This window comes from Lactuca serriola, chromosome 2, assembly GCF_051521515.1.
Source record: "Lactuca serriola cultivar US96UC23 chromosome 2, Lser_US96UC23_V15, whole genome shotgun sequence".
NCBI lineage: Eukaryota > Viridiplantae > Streptophyta > Magnoliopsida > Asterales > Asteraceae > Lactuca > Lactuca serriola.
Window position 1 is genome coordinate 11,601,705 of NC_136409.1, and position 19,449 is coordinate 11,621,153.

Consider the following 19,449-nt stretch of genomic DNA (forward strand, 5'->3'; position numbering starts at 1 on the left):
ACAACCCACATTCATTAAATTATTACAAAAAAGTTTCCAATTAGTTTCACATCAGAGTGTCCCAGAAACATTATCATTAAAATGAGGAGCGGTACGATCACACCTTCGCCTTGCCACGATCTTCTGAAGTACCTGAAACAATCAATTGAAACTGTAAGCTCGAAAGCTTAGTGAGTTACCCGCAAGATACCAACCACATAACCATACACATATCATATCATATCACAATACAGAACAGTCATGCATATCGAGTCTACAGTGTGACTGGTCCGCCTGTACCAGGCCTTCAGTCCACCCAGTCCACTCTCTCTCCGAGTTTACAGTATGACTGGTCCGCCCGCTCCGGGCCTTCATTCCACGTGGTCCACTCTCTGAGTCTACAGTATGACTCGTCCGCCCGCTCCAGGACTTCAGTCTGTTTGGTCAGCATCGACACGTCTGATCCGCCCTCTTGGGTCTTCAGCCTATCTGGACTGCTCGACGGGCCTTCGGTCTATCTCGTCCGCCCTGGGTATGTTGGCCTACAGTACAAAGCAGGACCCGCCTCAGCCCAACCCCAATCCAACAACCATGTGCACATAAAATATATAATCATATAACAATCCACAACTAACCAAACCGATCTTAACAGATCATACAGCATACATGGCTAGGACACCGACCTAACCGGTCACTAGCATAACCCTATTCCTTATGTTGATTGCTAACTTACAAATGGCATTTTGTGTTGCAGGTTTATAATTTTCTAAATTTCGTGAATGATAGTCGCCAAATTGGAATAACTTGTCCTATTGTTCCTAGCATTTTATGCCCATTAACAACTATAATGGCTTAATTAGGATGACTGATTTTTTGCAAAACTTGGTGTCCTAATCTAATAATTTATGATTCATCTTGCCATTGCATTTTTGCTAGTCCAGAAGACCATCAAATTAATTTATGGTGTTGCTAAAGATGGAGGTATGTATTTACTTAATTACCCTTAATTATTTATATCATTCTTTCTAGTGTGCTTGTTTACAGTTAATTTTGACTTTTTTATCCTTATTTCATGTATATGTGATGATATCATTATTCATTATTCACAAAGATCATCACTAGGATCAACGGGGTTGTTGGTCTGATCATGGACAATATGAAGTGACTGATCTTGCTTTGTTACAAATTATTGGGAGGAATTTATTTATTAAGTGGTATTTAATTAACCCTGAACCTCATTTGTTGGATTTAATATAAAAAAGTCTTTTTTAGTTATACCTTGGTGAGACTCTTGTGTTTGCTTCTTGCTTCTGATGTTATACCAATGGAGATATGATGGAGGTTGAGTTGTAGCCTCTTCTAGATAAAGTCTAATTTTATAATCATATCAATAACATATTTTGTTTTGTGCAGCATCTTATATTGTTGAGGAATGAACGAGATCAAGTTGAAGATCTAATCCATCATTTAAAATGGTCCATCTAGTAAGAATTCTCTCTCTCTCTCTCTCTCTCTCTCTCTCTCTCTCTCTCTCTCTCTCTCTCTCTCTCTCTCTCTCTCATACACTAAGTTACACGTATGATTTAAGGTGTGTTTGTGTGTTTGGTTGCAGGTGTAAGTGTATGGAAGCTCATGAAATGGAAAAGATGTCATCATGTTGGGGACACCTTATGGGTTTTGTTATTTTGTATAAATATGTAAATTATTTTTATACCGTTGATATGTATTTAAAATTTATGGTTTTAATGTATTGAATATTGAAACTTTTTACTTTTATATTTATTGATTATAAAATATGGATTTGATGTATATTTTAAATTTTTTTTTGTTTTGAATATATATAAAATTTGCTAATAAACCCAGATAATGATACCAACGGATTTTAAATATCAAAATTAGCATCTTAAACAACAAAGTTAGATAAATGAGCAGCTTCAGCTTGTTATTTGATTCATACGTTCTCTCCTCGTTCTTGAACGTCTTCATAGCAATCATGTTCTTTATTTAGTATCCTTTTCATATGATCAAAAATTCTCTCCTTGAATACTACGTACCAAATAGTCCGTTGGTTTAGATGGTCATCACCTTTCAACCTAACAATTAATTAATAACATTCACATCATCATGAAGAATACATCTGAAAATCATGAAGTAAAAGGCCAAATAGCCAATCAGGATACATGAAAATAGAATTTTCCTTTAGTAATTACTTCACATTAATCAATAATCAGTCTTTTTTTGAATTCCTGCAGTAAGTACATAAACATGTGTTGGGTTAATCTTGATGGTTCAGGTAGAGTACGGGTCAAGTCGGTTGCGTGTTTGAATGGGTCAGTCCAGGTTCTTTATGCACAGGTGGTTTGGTGGAGCTTCAATAAATGTGGACTTAGTAGTCCTATCTTTGTGGTTTTAGCTAATAGTTTTCCTTTTTCTTAGCATGATTATTATTATAAATAGAGTAGGGTTTATCTTCTAATTGGAGTAGGACGTGTATGTATGTATTTTCTGTTTTCCATGAATGAGCAATACACAGAAAATTTTCCTATCTTCAGATTGCATGTTCTTTCTTTTACTGTGAATATTAGTGCATGTTTGATCTTGTGTAGAGCATGTTCCAACAACATGAAATTTAAAATATAGGCAATAGGTTCTGACAATAACAAAAAAACTTACATAAAACTTTTCAAATGTGGTTTAAGAATTATTAAAGAAAGAAAGATCTTGTTTACCTCTTGTTTGATCTTTTATGATAGCGGAGTTGATGTCTTTTTCCCCTGCAGCATAACACGGGCCAAGACTTGTTTCTATTTCTTTTAGCTGTGGAGTAGCGGAATTTCCCTTGGTGAAAGTCGTTATTGCTGGGCATTGATTGATTATCAAAGTATCCAATAATGGGAATGAAAAATCCTCCTTTCCCATGCTAAACCCCTTAAGACATGCAAGATTACTAAGTGATATGGACTTTAGACGAGGTAACACAAGTATCTCATTCGTCTTGCCATCATATTCTTTCTCTTTGTCTTCTTCTACAGAAACATCTGCATCCTTAACAATCACCTCCTCCATACGCTTGCAGTAACTTATATGTAGCTCTTGGAGTTGCAATAGACTACCAACCATGGAACTACTAAAAACATGCTCTAACCTATCGCAACTATTAATGGATAATCTTGTTAGGTTTGGAAACTCAAATGCTGACCACTGATTGCTCTTCCATATATACCTCAGACTTCGTACATCATATAAGCATACTTGTGTAAGGTTTGGAAGATTGACAAGAGTAGTAGTAGTAGTTTGTGACGATTCATCAAAACCACTTCCACTTTCACTTTCGCTACTACTATTTCTATTTCTATTTCTCCCTTCTACTTCCAATGCTTCTTCAAATACCTCCTCTACCTTATAACACGAGATTACAGAAATCGTTTCCAGCTTTTGTAGTTGGAGCAACTGACTGGATGGAATAATCTTTTTAACATTATTACATACGACATGTAAATTGATCAAGTTATGAAAAGACAAAAGTATCCCTTCTGAAGTAGCAGGGCACAAGGTTGCACTGTGTAAACGCGGGAATGGGATCTGCAAGTCCAATAAAGAAATTGCCAGATGATAATATATGTTAAAAAAAAACATTTAAAATGTGGTATGTATGTTGTACTAAATTTAATGAAATACAAGGGATTTATAATTATTAATCACAATGCATGGTACTTATAACTCCAACTAAAAGTTATCCAATTAATGGGTTACTATTTTGATCTCATAAAGTAAGTTAGATATGTAAGGTTATTTTGGACCTTTTTGCCCTTGTTCAAAATGGAAAAGTTTGATTCAAGTGACAACATACATAAACTTAGACGGAAACTAGTGTGAATGTGTTTAATATATTTTAGTTGGCAATCATGCAATGATATCTTTCTTAATTAGATGATGCCAATTAAAGAAATATATATACCTGATGAAAGTTAAGGTCAGATTCTTGATCAAGAGTATGTTTGCCTAATTCTGTGTGCATATACTTGAGATGGGGAGCTGTGGACCCACCAGCTGCAAACACCATCATTTTTGGGCATTTCTTGATGATAAGTTTATCTAATGAAGGCAAATGGAACTCATTCTTCCCCAAGAAGAAACCCACCAGCTCTGGTAGATCTTCTAGTTCAATGGACTTGAGACGAGGAAAGACCACAACCTCCTTTGATGGTAGATTGAATAATGCATCTTTATCTTCCTTCTTCACAATCACTTTCAAGGCCTTGCAATATGATATCTTTAACTCTTGGAGCTGTCTCAGGCTTTTAAGTGCAGAGAATGTGAATATATGTTCCAAACCCCCACACTTGTAGATTTTCAATATCTTTAGATTGGGAAGCATATAAACACTATGATTTACTCTTGTAATTCCTTCATCACAACCACTATTTTCAAATACCTCCTTCATCCCATCACAAAACCTTACTGTCAGCACTTGAAGTTTTTGCATTTGTCCTGCTGCGTAACATGGAATCCCACATGACAGTACATCACACATATATATCTCTATCTCTCTAACGTATTGGCATAAACTCCAAGAAACACCACCTGCATCAGACAACTGCCACAACAGATGGAAAATTAATGTAAAATTAAACTATAGACATAGCTTTTGTAAATGAAATTTAATTCAAAATCTAGTTTTTTTATACTAAATGACACGAGTGCTCTCCACATCAAAAATGTAGTTTTCTTAAAAAAAAAAAAAAAAAAAAATCTTAAATTAGTGTCAGGATTTACTTTACAACCTAAAATATAGGAATGCAAATTCAATGAAATCAAGAAAGCACATGTTTAATACAAGCTTAGAAAAATTAGTTTTGGGGTAGAATTATAAATTATTGAATTCTATCCTTCAATACCTGGGTAATATTATATTATCTAAAATAAGTTACATTTAACTAAATACTTATTGCCTTTTTTGTTTCTTACTCTCTAGATTAGAGCACATATCTTGTTTTTTATTTCTAGGGTAAGTTTCTGACTCTTACATCATAGTATCATACTTCATTACTATGGTTTACAACAGGTTGTGAAGTTATGTGTTACATGCATGACCCTCAAATTTTAATGATTGGCCTTTAGTCGTAGGAGCTGTAACCATTAAATTGGTTATAATGTGAGAATTAAATGATATCTCATAATGTGATGATTTGGTCATAATGTGTTAATGACTAACCTTAGTCTCTCAAGATTTGGTTCGATTCTTGTCATTATTGAAGAGCATCAGTGGCAAAATCACAAGAAGATGATTTTAGTACATGTATTCAGCATCAGGTATGAACAAGTTACTTTTGTGTGGAGATTCATTGTGTTTTTAAGTTCTTTTAGTTTAAACACATCTACAATTAATGCAGGGATTTGTGGGTTTAGCACTTCAATCATAGACATGCTAGGATTTGTGGTCAATTTGTCATCCATCACTACTAGAAACTTGACCTTTAGCAACAAAATCAGCTACGGATTCTATCCGTAGCTAGTCAACGACGACTTAGCAAGGGATCAACGATGGAATGCACGAAAATGTTGACTAACATACTTTAGAGAGGCGCTAACGAGGGATCATCGACTGACTGCTAATAATATCTAGACAAAAACATTTCATCGTTAATCCGTCTCAGATTAAAACCTTTAGCGAGGGAATAACGATGGATTGCTAAAAACGCTCGCAGAAAATTGACGCCTCGTTTTTTCATTCCCCACTTTTCTTCTTTTCTGGTTCCTTGGTTTATTTTCATTCCAACAGATATCTTTCCCAAATCCCTAATTGGCCTTATGTCGACTCAAATCCCTCTCACATCCTCTTTGGCTTCCCTATCGATTCGTCTCCATTCCTCATTGACTCATCGTTTCCGTGCCAGTGCCGTTCAATCCTCTATTGTCTCTTCAGAGCTCTTAGTATAACTGCTCAACAATCTCCAATCGAAGAGGAAGGAGAGTTGACTCTCAAATCCGTTCGAGTCACGTTTCCGATCATGGCAACTAGGAAAAATCTGACCACAACTAATCACCTCCGTCATTTGGAGTCAATGGCGACTCGCCCGTCGGGTGCCGGCAAGATACGAAAGCTAAATGTCGTGATACTCGGTGAGTCTCTTGCATCCGAGGAGGACGATCTCGTATTTCCCGGTCACGATTTCTCCCAACAGGCATACGTACCCTCTCCTCAAAAGGTATCATCCTCAAAATTGATCAATAGCAGATCATCTACATATATTGTTTCATTTCGTCGAAAAAATAGAGTCGATGTCGAGTCAAATACATAAGTTCTTGCTAAAGGCGATACTCTAGTTTTGATTATTGAGAAAGGATTGATGGCTACATATACATATAGATCTGTTATTTCAATGAGGATATATTTTGACCTAATAAGAACAAAGAGGACAAAATTCCTATTTTAATTTGAAGTCTTCTACTTTGGATTTTCAAAATACGAAGTGAACTTTAATCACAAGAAGGAAAATGACCTATTCGCTGTTCTTTTTAATAAACATTTTCATCATATAATCGATGATTTGGGGCACCATTTCAGTACTTGGAGTTGGAGATATACAAAAGATCAATTGAAGATCCTGGTGGCTTTTGGTATGATATGGCGCATCAGAATTCTATTGGAAAGAGAAATGGGGTCAATAGGTTTACTCAGAGAATCTTGATGTTACAAATGGGAACATCAAAATTGAGGTAAACAATACTTTTATCTTTCTGACATCTGCCTCTTTCATTTTGTATCACACACCTAATCAGCCATTGGCCATTCCTATCTATCTACTCGGTGGTTCAAGGGTGGCATCACCAACATCTGTTATAATTGCTTGGATAAAAACATAGAGTCTGGGAATTGCGATCAAATTGTAGATGTTTAGGGCTAATTGCAAACATGGCCCTTCTCAGGCAGATGTTTGGGGAATTGAAGAAAACCCTAGTTATGGCCCTTCTCAGGAAGATGTTTGGGGCTAGTACCGAGAAGGTCTTTTTAAAATTCCGTCTCTTCTCTCTTTTGTTTAATTTTATGTCCCTCTAATCGGATGATGAAACTGTCTGTTCTTCCTGAATTTGGTTAATTTACAGGTGAAAGTGGAGAAAAAAACCTGGAAAGTTGATGTAAGTATCTCCCTTCTGAATTATTTGTTATTCCTGATTATGCAGAGGTAGCTAACAAGATTGAAACATGGCTCTTTTGCAGGCTGGAAGTAGAACTGTTGGTTTGGAACTGACGACTCTTTCAAGCACCCACTAGTGGAGCTGAACCTAAGTGATGCTGGGTTCCAGGATCGGTACATTGTTCAAGAAATCATTACAGAAATGGCAAAAAACAGACCAATTAACGTTAAAGGAAAGAAGGGTTTCAAAGGTTTGCAAACAAGTATTCTTATATATATATATATATATATATATATATATATCTGTGTGTGTGTGTGTGACATCCGTCCTACCAATGTGCTCATGGTGTTTTATATATGCTGTATCAGTATTAGTACTCAATGAGATTGATAAACCTTCAAGAGAAGCACAACACTTTCTAAGAAGAACATTTGAAAACTTCAGAGAAACTCAAACAAGCTAGTGAAACAGATCATCGTGTTGAAGTTAGTGTAAGTAATTGATTCCTTCTCAATTCTCATACACAAACACATCAAAAAAGATTTACACTCCTTTAATAGTGATTGATTTTTGTTTTTTTTGGAATGCAGACTAGCAAAAAGATTATAGATGCTAAACTTGCAAAAGATTTTCAAGCAGTGCTAAAAGAATTTCATAAAGCTCGATGCCTTTCAGCTGAAAGAGAGACAGCTTACACTCCTTTTGTTCCTCAAACTGTTCTTCCTTCAAGGTAAATGTCCAATTCACATATGGAACTAAATTGAATTAACTTTGTGAATTAACAGATTGTTATGGTTGTATTTGCAATTATGCAGCCAGTGAAATCGATATAAGCTCAGACAAAAACTCATAACAATGTGCACTTCTTGTGGAATCCAGAAGGTGAGGTGTTGTTGTTCTTCCGTTTTTACCTTTTTATGGCCATGTCATCATTATTTTTATAAGTTCTTTCTTTGTGTTGTGTAGACAGGAGGTTTTGTTATTGGACAATGAGATTGCATTTAATGAGGCGATTATTGAGGAAAGAGAAATACAGAATCAAATTGGGGAAGTAAATGAGATTTTTAAAGATCTTGCTGTTTTGGTTCATGAACAAGGAGCCATGATTGGTAAGTAGCTTGAAAGTACAGTGTTGAAATGAAAAAAAAAAAAAAAAAAAGAAACATAAGTGCAATGCTATATTAAGGAAAGTAAATTACATGATGTTTGTTTTTTCAGATGATATCGGGTCAAATATTGAGAATTCTCATGCTGCAACTGCACAAGCAAGAATCCAGCTTTCAGAAAGTATATTTATTGGTTAGTTTATGTTATTTGTTATTGTGTTGATGAGGGTTTTAATTTTAAATATTTGTCGTTTGATCCTATGCTGTGACAGCTCATCAAAGCTTACTGAAGCTGTTCGTTCTCGTTGTCTTAATGTGCAAATAAGTGCACCAAAAGAAGACCAGATCAGTATTTGCAATTTCAATTTTAGTAGGGATGAATAACTGATGATTATACATAGAAATATTAATAGGGATTTATGCCAAACTTTGTTTTTTTATTCAGATTGTTAGGGTTCTGGAATTTATTGGCAAAAAGGAGTTTCAGGAGGGCTATATTGTCATTTGAGAGATGTCGTGTCCAGCAGTTAAGATCAGTCTTGCACTTTTTCTTGTGGTTTCTTGTGTCCAGCAGTTATGATCAGTTAAGACCTTCTCAGTGATCCATAATGGTCTATACAAATGCTCAAAGATCAAAATCCCAAAAGAGAAATTTCTGAAGACTAATATGCAAACATGGTATTTTCTTTCACCAACATGTTTTTTTATATATTTTTTGGTTGAAATCGGAATTCAATTCCATTCTATTCTTGTATTTAGTTTAGCTTCAAATGAGTAGACCATAATGTCCTTCATCAAGAGAAAATCATGTTTCCAACAAATACCATGCCTTATTCCATTGCAGGAAAAAGTAAGTAGAACTTGGTTCGCCTAATTCCATGGGGTTTAACTGGAATCGGAATCCAATTCCATTATGGTCCATTCGGATGCAATGTAAGATATGAAGCAATGGGGAATATGTATGTGGAAACTCAAAATATGAGACAAAATTGAGATTATGGTACATTATACTTAGAAATAAAAATCAATAATTAAACTTTGATATTTGATGATTTTGATCATTTTGGTAAACATTGATATTTGATGTTTTTGGATGTTTTGTTAAATTTTGATATTTGATTTTAGTATTTTAATATTAGTGTTTGGTTTTGGATTGTATAGTTATATGATTCCCTTGGTATTAATTTGTTATTGTTTAATTTGGGATTGTATAATTTTTTGATGTTTTTAGTATTTTTTTTGTTTTAGATTTGTAATAAAAAAAATTAATACTATATATTTGCAAGGGATCAGCTACGGAAACAAAAAAAATCACATCTAAAATTTGCTAGTGATTAGCGACGGACATATGAAAAGACATATAAAGAGGTTTGCAAGGGATTAGCGACGAAATATTTTTGTTGTTGATGTCCTGAATAAAGGTAGTAATGGACCAATTTGCGATGGATATTCTGTTGCTAAAGTCGTCGCAAGGAAAAACAAGTCCGTCGCTAAATCTCTAGCTAAGTCATTAGCCACGTTATATTTGGCTATGCAGTAAGTCTGTCACAGATCTGTCGCAAAAGACCTTTAGTGACGAAATAGCAACGGATTTATCTGTCGCAAAAACCCTTGTTTCTAGTAGTGCATGCTGACAGTGTAGTATATATCAGAAAAGAAATGCAGTAAGTAGTATTTACATGTGTATGTTTGAATTATGATGGTTAATTGTTAATCTTTGTGGTTTGTAATGGTTACAGCTAATTTGCTTTATGAAATTTCTTTTTACAATTTAGAAACCGGGTCCAACATTCCAGAGAATTGATTATTTACTGATTATATATATAACATATAATGTATATATAAGATATAATGTATCATTGCTCACCGCTAGTTTTTAGTTGAAAATTAAATTTGATTGTTTACTGATTATATATATATATATATATATATATATATATATATATATATATATATAATGTATCATGGCATTTATCATTTAGGTAAGGGTTATCTTAGTATACTATGTATAAAATGCATTATTATGTACATGAAGATTTAACTACATAACTGGTTGGGATTACAACAATAAAAGGAAAAAAATTGTCAAAAATAAACACATTTATGAAACTGGAAAAATAATCTAAAGATGCTTGGTTACAGAAACAACTGAGGATTCACATAGAATGGCAAACCTAAGTAGACGTGTGTGTATTGTCTAATTAGAATAAATAAAAAAGAAATCTTATCAGTAAATGATATGAATTATGATAAATAACAAATACAAGGTAATACTTGTTCATATGAATCGAACTTTTTATGCCTCCAAATCCCATTCTTGAGTTTGCATGGTAGGCATCCGGTGTGCAATAAAAGTTTAAATCTTTTATATTTTCTTAGATAAATTCCAAAGAAAAATGGATATTGTCAAAGAAATTAAATAAATAATTGAATATGTACAGAACATACCTCAAATTGATCGGTAGTTGTAATGGTATTGTTGAAAGATATTTCATTGCTCCCATGCTTGGCACCACCTCCACCAATACACTTCAGATTCTTCAGGACATATAGAGTGAGAGAATCAAGACTAGGGAACAAAGGGGTGCTTGTGTGGGTAGATTTAGATGTAAATGTAGTGTTTTCTTCATCCTCATCATCCATGTTTGAAACAACTTCGTCAATACCATCACAAAAATATATCTCAACTTTCTTTAGGTTGGAAAGAAGTTTTGCCATGAGAGGTGAAAACAAGTACTTAATACTTTTGCAACGTTCAACATGTATGGTTGTGAGGTTGTGAAATGGGGATTCTGATTGTTGTTTTGGAAGAGTTAAGAATTTATTCCAGTTCTCGCACTTCCACACATGACTCATGTTGTCCATATAACTTAGATCTAATTCCTGGAGGTTGGGAAGTATAATAGGCTGTTGTTGGTTATGGTGAGTTGCTACCAATTCTCTACTTGTCGGACTCTCTATCTCAAACACCACCTCCACTCCTTCATAATTGAACAATTCAAGTTTATTGAGGTCATGAAAAGAGTGTATGAGATAGGATGGGAATACAACATTAGAAATCTTAGTATCAGTGACTTCTTGTAATGTCTCTTCCTCTGTCTGGGCACATATATCCAACAAGAAATATAATTAGTAACGTGAGTACAAAATTGTGTTAATGATTTATAATTCCACATCCATTCACAATTCTCTCTTATAATTTTGGATTTGAATAAGATTATTTTGATTTTAGGTAATTTTTTAAGGAACATTTGCAAATGATTGAAATTGTTGACAGATTAAAAATAGTTGGATCCTTCACCTTCAGATACATTATTAGAAGATGTTATAGGCTCCTATGTAACAATAAAATATATTTAATTTAAGATGTGGATTATTTTCAAACAAGAGATGGAGTTGGCTTGAAATTGAATTAATAGGCAACGTAGTCAATTAAGGGTTAAGTTTACAAAATTTATCTGCCCATCCAAGTCACTGAACTATTTCCATACAACCTTAGTCCCTATGCTTTTAAGTATCGCCCTTTTTTACCGGTTAAGAATAAGAAGGTGACACTGGTACCCCTTATTAAATTAAAAAAGAAAGAAAGAGGATGAAAAGGTTCAATCTTGGGCATCATAATTAAAAAATATACTAAAGTAAACTGCAAAAATGGTCCTTGTGAGCATTTTTCTGTGGTACTTGTCCTTGAAGATGAAAATTGCAACATAAAAAAAACATCGTTATGACAAGGTTTCATTGTGGTTTTGTTCTGTGAGACTTTCATCGTTAAGAGAGGACAGTTAAATACATATAAAATGAGCATTTTACCCCTTGTTTTATATAAATGAAAATGGGCCCACCATAAACCATCCCACCTTCCCACGGTCGATCATATTCTCCAGCACCCCAAACCACCAATCTCCATAAATTATCGACCCCACATCCCATGGAACCACTCCCCACCCTCGTTTTCTTATCTCTACCCTACTTTTTAACAGATCAAGAAACAAAGAAATGGGAAGAAAGCAAATATAAGAAATACACCAAAAACACATTTAAAATCACGATGCGTTTGTTTGTCTTTGAAATCAGCTCTCCCTTCCATCTTCATCAACCATATCCACCTGGACCATTTGTTTTCAAGCTAATCTCTCTATAATGTGGATTTTTATCAATTTAAAGTTGAAATCATTCCACTTGCAATCAAGATCTAAAAAAAAGATGAAAGGAATTTGTACAGGCATTTAGCTTTAGCTATGAATTCTGTGATTATGTTGGTCGAGTTTTAAGCTGAATCAATTCCAGAACTTAAGAGTTTTTGGTGATATTTGGTCCAAATCATGTTTAGAAAAAAATTGATCTTATTAAATGTCATCTCCTTCAAAAGATAGGAGCTTAATCCTTAATTAAGTAAGAAAGTGCAATTGAAATCCATACCTGCTCTTGCTCTTGCTCTTGCTCTTGCTCTTGCTCTTGGCAACTCTCTTCCGAATCATCATTTCCCCTGTTTTCTCCGCATTCTTGTATCAGAATCTCCAGAAGTGCCCCCAGATCAAAAATGACGGTGATAGGTGTGAATACATTTCTAAACCTCTCACATTTCTTAATGTTTATCTTTTCAACAGCTTGAAAGCCACGGACAAGCGGACGGGAGCTATTTGTGCCTTTTATCCTCCACACATCTCTAAACTTCCCTGAATTCTCCACTTTGATGTTTTTTAAGCTGCTACTGTTGTCTTCTTCTCCAATTGCACCAATACAATCCAAGTTGATGTTAAATAACGATTCAATGGAACCACATTTCTCGACCACAAGCTCCTCAAGATGATGCAACAAAGACATGGGATTGTCCGGAAATAGATTCACAAGTTTATCACAATTTTTCACTTCAATCTCTCTCAACTTAACTTTCTCACAACTACCAAGTTCACTAGGCCATATTTCATTTAAATTCTCCATGTCATCAATTTGAAGTGTCTCCAACTTAGGAATCATAACCTGCAAAATAATCATCCCTTAACAGCCACATCCAAACAATAATACATCATATAATCAAATTTCAGATATATAGATATATACTGAAATGTTTAGTTGAAAAGATTGTCTAATTGTATTAACATAAAACATATAAATCTACCTCTTCCTTCAACAAACTAGGTGTTTCCAACTTCTTTTGCGGATAAATGCATGTGAAACCTGGAATGCCCTTAAGTTGCAAATCTACGAGTTGTGGTAGCTTAATTATGTTGACATTATTACACAAACCTAATAGCTTCGGTAGATCACGCAAGGATAAAAATTTCAGCTTGGGGAACATAATTGTCTCTTTTCCAGCATTCTCAGTACATATGAGTTGTTCCATATTATTACATGAAACAACTTCCAGATGTTCAAGATTTAACAAATCTTCGGCTACACCAATTGTGAAAAGGTAACTCAACTTAGCACACTTGGAAACGACAAAGACTCTTAGAATTCTGAATGCAGAAGGTTGAGGAGAACGTAAGGAATCCACACAAACATCACCAAGATCAATCATATCATCAACACTTAAACAAAGCATCTCCGTTTCGACAAACAACTCGTTCATTCTAGATTCCAATAGTTCAGCTTTGTTAGTAACCAACTCCAACGTGTTTTGGACAGCGTACGTTCTCTTAAAGTATCCTCCATATAAAGTACATCCCATTGAGATCGTGAATCGTTTAAGTTTCTCAAACGACATATTCTTTGGTTGGGCATTGTTTTTAAAGAACTGGAATTCTAATGCACTAAGGCCTTTTGAACATTCTGCTAATTCATTGTAGCTAACATCTGTCATGCTAATATTACCCCAACTTCGAGGTCGATCAGAAAATCCCATATACAACTCTTCAAGTTTGACCAAATTTTTAAAGACACCCTGTTTTATATGAAGACGATGACAATCTGTCAAATCAAGTAGCCTTAGCTTCTTCAAACTTCCGATTGTGGAAGGTAACAATTCAATGCTAGATTTAGCAAAGCTAAGCACTTCCACATTCAACAAATTTCCGATACAAGAGCAATCAAACATCTTTAATGAACATTCATGGAGATGAAGCACTCGAAGGTTGTTGGAACATTGAGGTGACAAGGGAAGCATCGGGTACTTCATTTTATCGTATGATATAACCTGGAGCTTTTCCATTCCTTCATAAAAGTCTTGAGGAAACCTTAGCGACTTATCTCCATGCATAAGTTTCAAAACCATTAGGTTTGGAAACTTGAGGTCTCCTGGAAGCTCAGACATACTCTCGCATGTTAATGAGATTGTTTTGCAAGAGTCGGTCATATCATTATCAGTCCACCCATGCATATTACTATTACCATGGTTGACAATTGATGCATGCTCGACTTCAGAAAACATACCCAAAACAAAAGCACGGACCAAATCGTGCATCTTGACACACCCAACATCATCACTTTCAAGCAACAAATTTGTCTGCACCAGTCGCTCAATGCAGGTGTTGAGCCTGTTTCTTGCTTCTTTAATTGTATAAACTCTATCAAATAACTTTAAGCCCCATCCATACCTCATCAACTCCTCAGTAGGAATATCGAAGTCTTCGGGAAACAAACCACACATCAAAAACACAGATTTAGTCTCCTCGTCTTGTAGATTATGGTAGCTCGTTTCAAAGACTTTAGGCACAACACTACGAATGTCATAGTGCTCTATACGTGAAAGTGCATCCTCCCATGCATCCTTCCTTTTATTTCTCAGAGTACATGCCATGGTTTTTAGGGCAATAGGTAGACCGCAACACTTCTTTACAATATCTTCTCCTATCTTATGGAGCTCTGGCTCAAAAGTTTCTACAAATTGCTGGAACAAACTTTGTGCTTCTGTTTCTATTAGAAGTCCCACATTAAGAATTGAATAAGCTTCAACCCCCATCAATGTGCAAACATGTTCATCTCGCGAAGTCAACAAGACCTTGAAGTCGATACCTTGATTTGGAAAAGGACTTAAACCAATATCTTCCAGATCAACGGACTGCCAGACATCATCAAGAATTACAAGGAACTTATTATTACCTTTTCCAGAGTTGGCCTTGAACCATTCACGAAGCTTATCAGCTCTTGCTGGTTTAGTGCTTTCTTTTAACTCTATACGAAGGTAATCCGCTACAGCTTGTTGAATAGCAATGGGGTCTGTTTTTTCCCCGATAACTGCCTCAACAATGTAACTGAACATTCTATTTTCTTTGGCAACCTTTTTCAGCCTTTGCATCATTGTGGTCTTCCCCACTCCGCCCATCCCACATAACGCTATCATATGGGATGTGTTGTTTGGTTCAAGTGCTTTCAGTGCTTGAATAAAAGTTTTTTCTCTTGATTGAAAGTCATCGTGATCACTTGATGGTGTGGAGGAGGAAGCCTTCATGGTATCAACTTTTCCCAAAGGAATGGGCTGATCAGTCCATGTGATCAAAGAGTGTTGTCTTGTGGCACTTTCAATCTTCTCAATTAGCTTGAAGGCTTCCCTTCCAACTGTGTGTCTAATCTTGAGACTGCAACAAGCAACGGCATCACTAGGAACGGTTTGTACTTTTGCATTGATCTTTTCCACTTCTTCCAACCAACTCCTAACCTGAGATGAAATCTCAAGACGAGTTCTAGTGTTCGTGTCCAAGTGGTCTTCTTCGGCATGTCTTGCTGCATTTAACTCCCTCATTTTGCTACTCATATCCCTCACATGTTTTGTACTGTAAATGAGGTAGCCTAGATGCTTCTTAACAGGTTCCATAAGTGTCTCGACAACTGGTTTCAGAATGACACTGACAACATCCATTGCAGGAAAATCTTCTTTGTGGAAGTATCTACATAGTAACCAACAATTTGTCAGGTGAAATTGGATGAAAATTTGTAATGGATTGGGCATTTAAATGCATCCTAGATTCATTGCATTGAGTAAGGTTTGATTAGCTTTGTCCCATAGACCGATGATGTAATCGTAATATAAGTCCATCCCATAATCTACAATGAACTTAAAGATAAAGTTTTTAACAAAATAACGCTAGATTATATAGTAATAGGAATCAGGAAAATGGTTTATCATTGATTAATTATAAAAAATACCAAAATATGATTATTTTAAAATACATGGAAGACTTTAACTGGAAACTTGCAAGTTCAACTTGTGCCCTTTTGCACAAGAAATTCAAACAAAAAAGGGATAAAAAAGAGGCACAAAGGTACTAACAGGAAGAATTAGAGCCTGCTTCTAATTTACACCTTGTGAACTTAGTTGAATGAAACAGAAGAACATGACAGAAGTGAACGAACAGGGGAAGTAAGCAAAGGAATAACTATAACTTGGAGACTAAGTAATTATTGACTGAAAAACTTGTACCCCTACTTATACTAATTCTAAAAGAGTCTTACTCAAACACATAAAACGCATAAAAAGTAAACTTTCCTAAAATGCCCCTGGGCTAAATCTCTCCAGTTTTTTTCTCGATTATCCCAACATTAATAACATATATAAAGGTGGATAGATCTTGAGCGACTGAGGGAAATGGGAAAAAGATCTTTTGTGGGATGATACAACATGTAAAATACAGTGAGTACCTATTATTCTTCAAAAGATATGTAAAACACGTATCAGCTGATAGTGAGCAAGTTGCAAAGCTACTGATTCAGTAACAGAGCCAAGAAAGAAATTTAATTTCGTAGAGGCGATGATACAACAGTGTGGAAAGCAGTATTTCGGGATGAGCAGTGTCAAAAATAATCCAGCTAGATTCAACCCTGATCAAGCTCACCTTTGTTGCAGAATCGGAGTGGAATCTGAATCTAGGAAAGAAAAAAGAGACGTTGGAAGTCGGAACTTGAACTTGGTGTAATTGGAAGTAACGACTGAAGGCTAATGAAGTTGACTAGGTCTTCAAATTAGAGTGATACCGATTTCCAGATGTGCGTGCCGCGTGCGTGCATGTTAGAAAGAAAATAAAAAAATCCAGTCCATTTCATATTTGGGCTAAAATAGCCAATGGATTGGCCCAGTTATATTGCTTAAAAATTAACCCAAAATCTGCGACCAAAAGTATCACTATGTCCATATTCAAATTAACCCAAAATTGGCTAAAATACCCAATGGTCTATATATGCGTAGCTTTTGGGACTGCAATTTTGGACCGACATTCCTAACCTCTATTATTTCTAGGTCCGATATTTGTCTATTTGATCTCACTGGTATTGACTGCACAAAAAAAAAAAAAAATTGTGAGGTTCACTAGTTAATGAATTTCCCAATGAGTATCACTTGTTAGCAAGAAGGATTGTTGAAGTTCTTCCCTTAATTCTATTGAGTTAGGGAAAGCCGGAGTTCATTGATGGTGTGAGAAAAGAATGAAACTAGAGAGTCGACGTCTTGTTTTGTGAGAAAAAACAGTAATAAGACAATGGAAAAATGGACGGTCTATGGAGAATTTGAGTGGTGGTAATAGCGAAGGGTATAGGAGACAACGAGGGGGTAGTAGCGAGACCGTGTTGATGATAGCAAGGGGATGCCAAAGATGTGTACAAATTTGGGGAGATGTTGGCCGGATATGGGTGCGATGACACCAAGATTAAAGAGCACGCGAGCATTGGTAGACTTATGTGGAGCTCGGGGGGTCCCGGGCCACTACCCCAATTTCGGTCATCAATGTTAAAAAATGTTTTTCTATTAGATGCAAACTCTTGAAATATGAGTGTCACTATTAATTTAGATTTGTTGGGAATTTTTTTTTTGGGTGACACCACTACTCAAACTTTCAAGAGTTGTACGGATATACATACATCGTCACCAAGCATTCTACAACTATAGACATCATCACCAAGGGGTCTACAAGTATAGACATCATCATCTGTAGTGATACGGAAAGAATATATATGAGATTACAGATGATGATTTGATTTTTTTTATTCTTTTAATAAAAAAAATAGGTGTACATTAGTTTTGTTATTTGTTTGTAAACAATCTCAAACTACTAATTAACAAAATTTAGAAAGAAAAAACAAAAACAGCTAAACCTATTAAGTTTTTGGGATATTCACTAAACTAACCGTATTTTGATTTAATATTAAAGCAAATTACCCATCTACTTTTTTGTCAATATAACTAACAAGTCCGGAAAACGGCATTTTGGATACCACACAAAAAAAAATTTGATAAAAGGTAATTTTTTAATGACATTTTGGATTTAGGTCCGGAATTCCAAATTTCGGGGAAAAAAAAAAGAAAAAAAAAACTATGAAATTTCCAGAACAAGTCGAAATCCAATTAAAAATTATGGAATTTTGAGAAAATATATTCTAATTTATAAAATCTAACAAAAAGTTTAAGAAATATAGTATATTGAAAACTATATATGATAAAGGATTTTAAAATCACAAATACAATGATATTAGAAACTTTGAAATAAACACTTCAGAGAAAAATAGAGAGCTTCTGGAAAGAAACTGTGCAAATAAAAACAAATTCCAAAAATTGAAAAACAAGTCCAAAGGCGTTTGGGAGAAATTGATTGTTTTCAAAAACTAAAAAAACGGTTATGTTTTGTAATAAACTCGTTAATAGAGGTTGGTTTAATTAATATCACTAAGCTTTTGCAATAATTAAACAAAAATTAAAGTTTTTTTTTTTTTGAAAATAATTCACCACAACAATTTTAACATACGACCGTACTTTTTAAAAATAGCATAGCTACACTTTTGAAGTGTGACAATTTCGTTATAAAGTGTGGTAAATTATCATTGGTAAAATCATCGATTGTTTCCAGCATATTTAAAAATTGTAATAGTTTTCGATGAGACGAATAGTATACATACAGTCACATATAGAAATCTAACATGGCTAAAAGGTAATACATATGGTCACATGAATTATTTCTATGACTATATGTATCGTTTAGCGACACATATATAAATCTAATGTAGCTAAAAGTAACATCGATAGTCATACAGATTGTTTGTATGACCATATGTATCAAAGTAACAACATATAATAAACATAACAAAGCATGTAGTCTATTATGGTGGCGTTTTTTTAATTGTTTGTGGCCAAATATGACCATAGGTATTGTTTAGCTTCGGTCGAATAATGTGGCCAAATATGACCATCTACCATGTCTTTGTGTTGGCTTTATGTGAAATAATGTGTAATGGGTTCTAATGTAGCTAAAAGGTAATACTTATGGTTACATTAATTGTTTGAAGGACCATATGTATCATT

General features: G+C 34.7%; 2 protein-coding genes and 1 long non-coding RNA gene across 3 annotated transcripts; 2 read left to right on the forward strand and 1 right to left on the reverse strand.

The window, feature by feature from the left end:
- Positions 1-1,825: 1,825 nt before the first annotated feature.
- On the reverse strand, positions 1,826-17,067 carry LOC145085975 (uncharacterized). The gene is made up of 7 exons (XM_079023682.1): positions 16,803-17,067; positions 13,345-16,051; positions 12,645-13,205; positions 10,674-11,324; positions 3,938-4,576; positions 2,709-3,561; positions 1,826-2,072 (listed from the first exon to the last, which is right to left on the reverse strand). The coding sequence occupies exons 2-7, from the start codon at positions 16,021-16,023 to the stop codon at positions 2,068-2,070; spliced, it is 5,388 nt and encodes a 1,795-aa protein (XP_078879808.1). The 5' UTR covers positions 16,024-16,051; positions 16,803-17,067; the 3' UTR covers positions 1,826-2,067.
- On the forward strand, positions 5,614-7,363 carry LOC145090235 (uncharacterized). The gene is made up of 4 exons (XR_013701452.1): positions 5,614-6,188; positions 6,574-6,699; positions 6,910-7,119; positions 7,202-7,363. It is a non-coding gene; the product is annotated as an uncharacterized LOC145090235 (long non-coding RNA).
- On the forward strand, positions 7,975-8,572 carry LOC145090341 (syntaxin-21-like). The gene is made up of 4 exons (XM_079028608.1): positions 7,975-8,001; positions 8,090-8,228; positions 8,338-8,406; positions 8,498-8,572. The coding sequence occupies exons 1-4, from the start codon at positions 7,975-7,977 to the stop codon at positions 8,548-8,550; spliced, it is 288 nt and encodes a 95-aa protein (XP_078884734.1). The 3' UTR covers positions 8,551-8,572.
- Positions 17,068-19,449: the final 2,382 nt, after the last annotated feature.

What these genes read in the sequence shown, in the direction of transcription:
- LOC145090341 (XM_079028608.1), top strand. Translation starts at nt 7,975, where the DNA reads ATGTGCACTTCTTGTGGAATCCAGAAG. An exon ending in CTTCTTGTGGAATCCAGAAG is followed by an intron (nt 8,002 to 8,089) that starts GTGAGGTGTTGT and finishes TTGTGTAGACAG; the next exon opens with GAGGTTTTGTTATTGGACAA. An exon ending in TGAACAAGGAGCCATGATTG is followed by an intron (nt 8,229 to 8,337) that starts GTAAGTAGCTTG and finishes TTGTTTTTTCAG; the next exon opens with ATGATATCGGGTCAAATATT.
- LOC145085975 (XM_079023682.1), bottom strand. Translation starts at nt 16,023, where the DNA reads ATGGATGTTGTCAGTGTCATTCTGAAACCAGTTGTCGAGACACTTATG. An exon ending in AAGAGCAAGAGCAAGAGCAG is followed by an intron (nt 11,325 to 12,644) that starts GTATGGATTTCA and finishes ATATGTGCCCAG; the next exon opens with ACAGAGGAAGAGACATTACA. An exon ending in CAACTACCGATCAATTTGAG is followed by an intron (nt 4,577 to 10,673) that starts GTATGTTCTGTA and finishes CTGTTGTGGCAG; the next exon opens with TTGTCTGATGCAGGTGGTGT.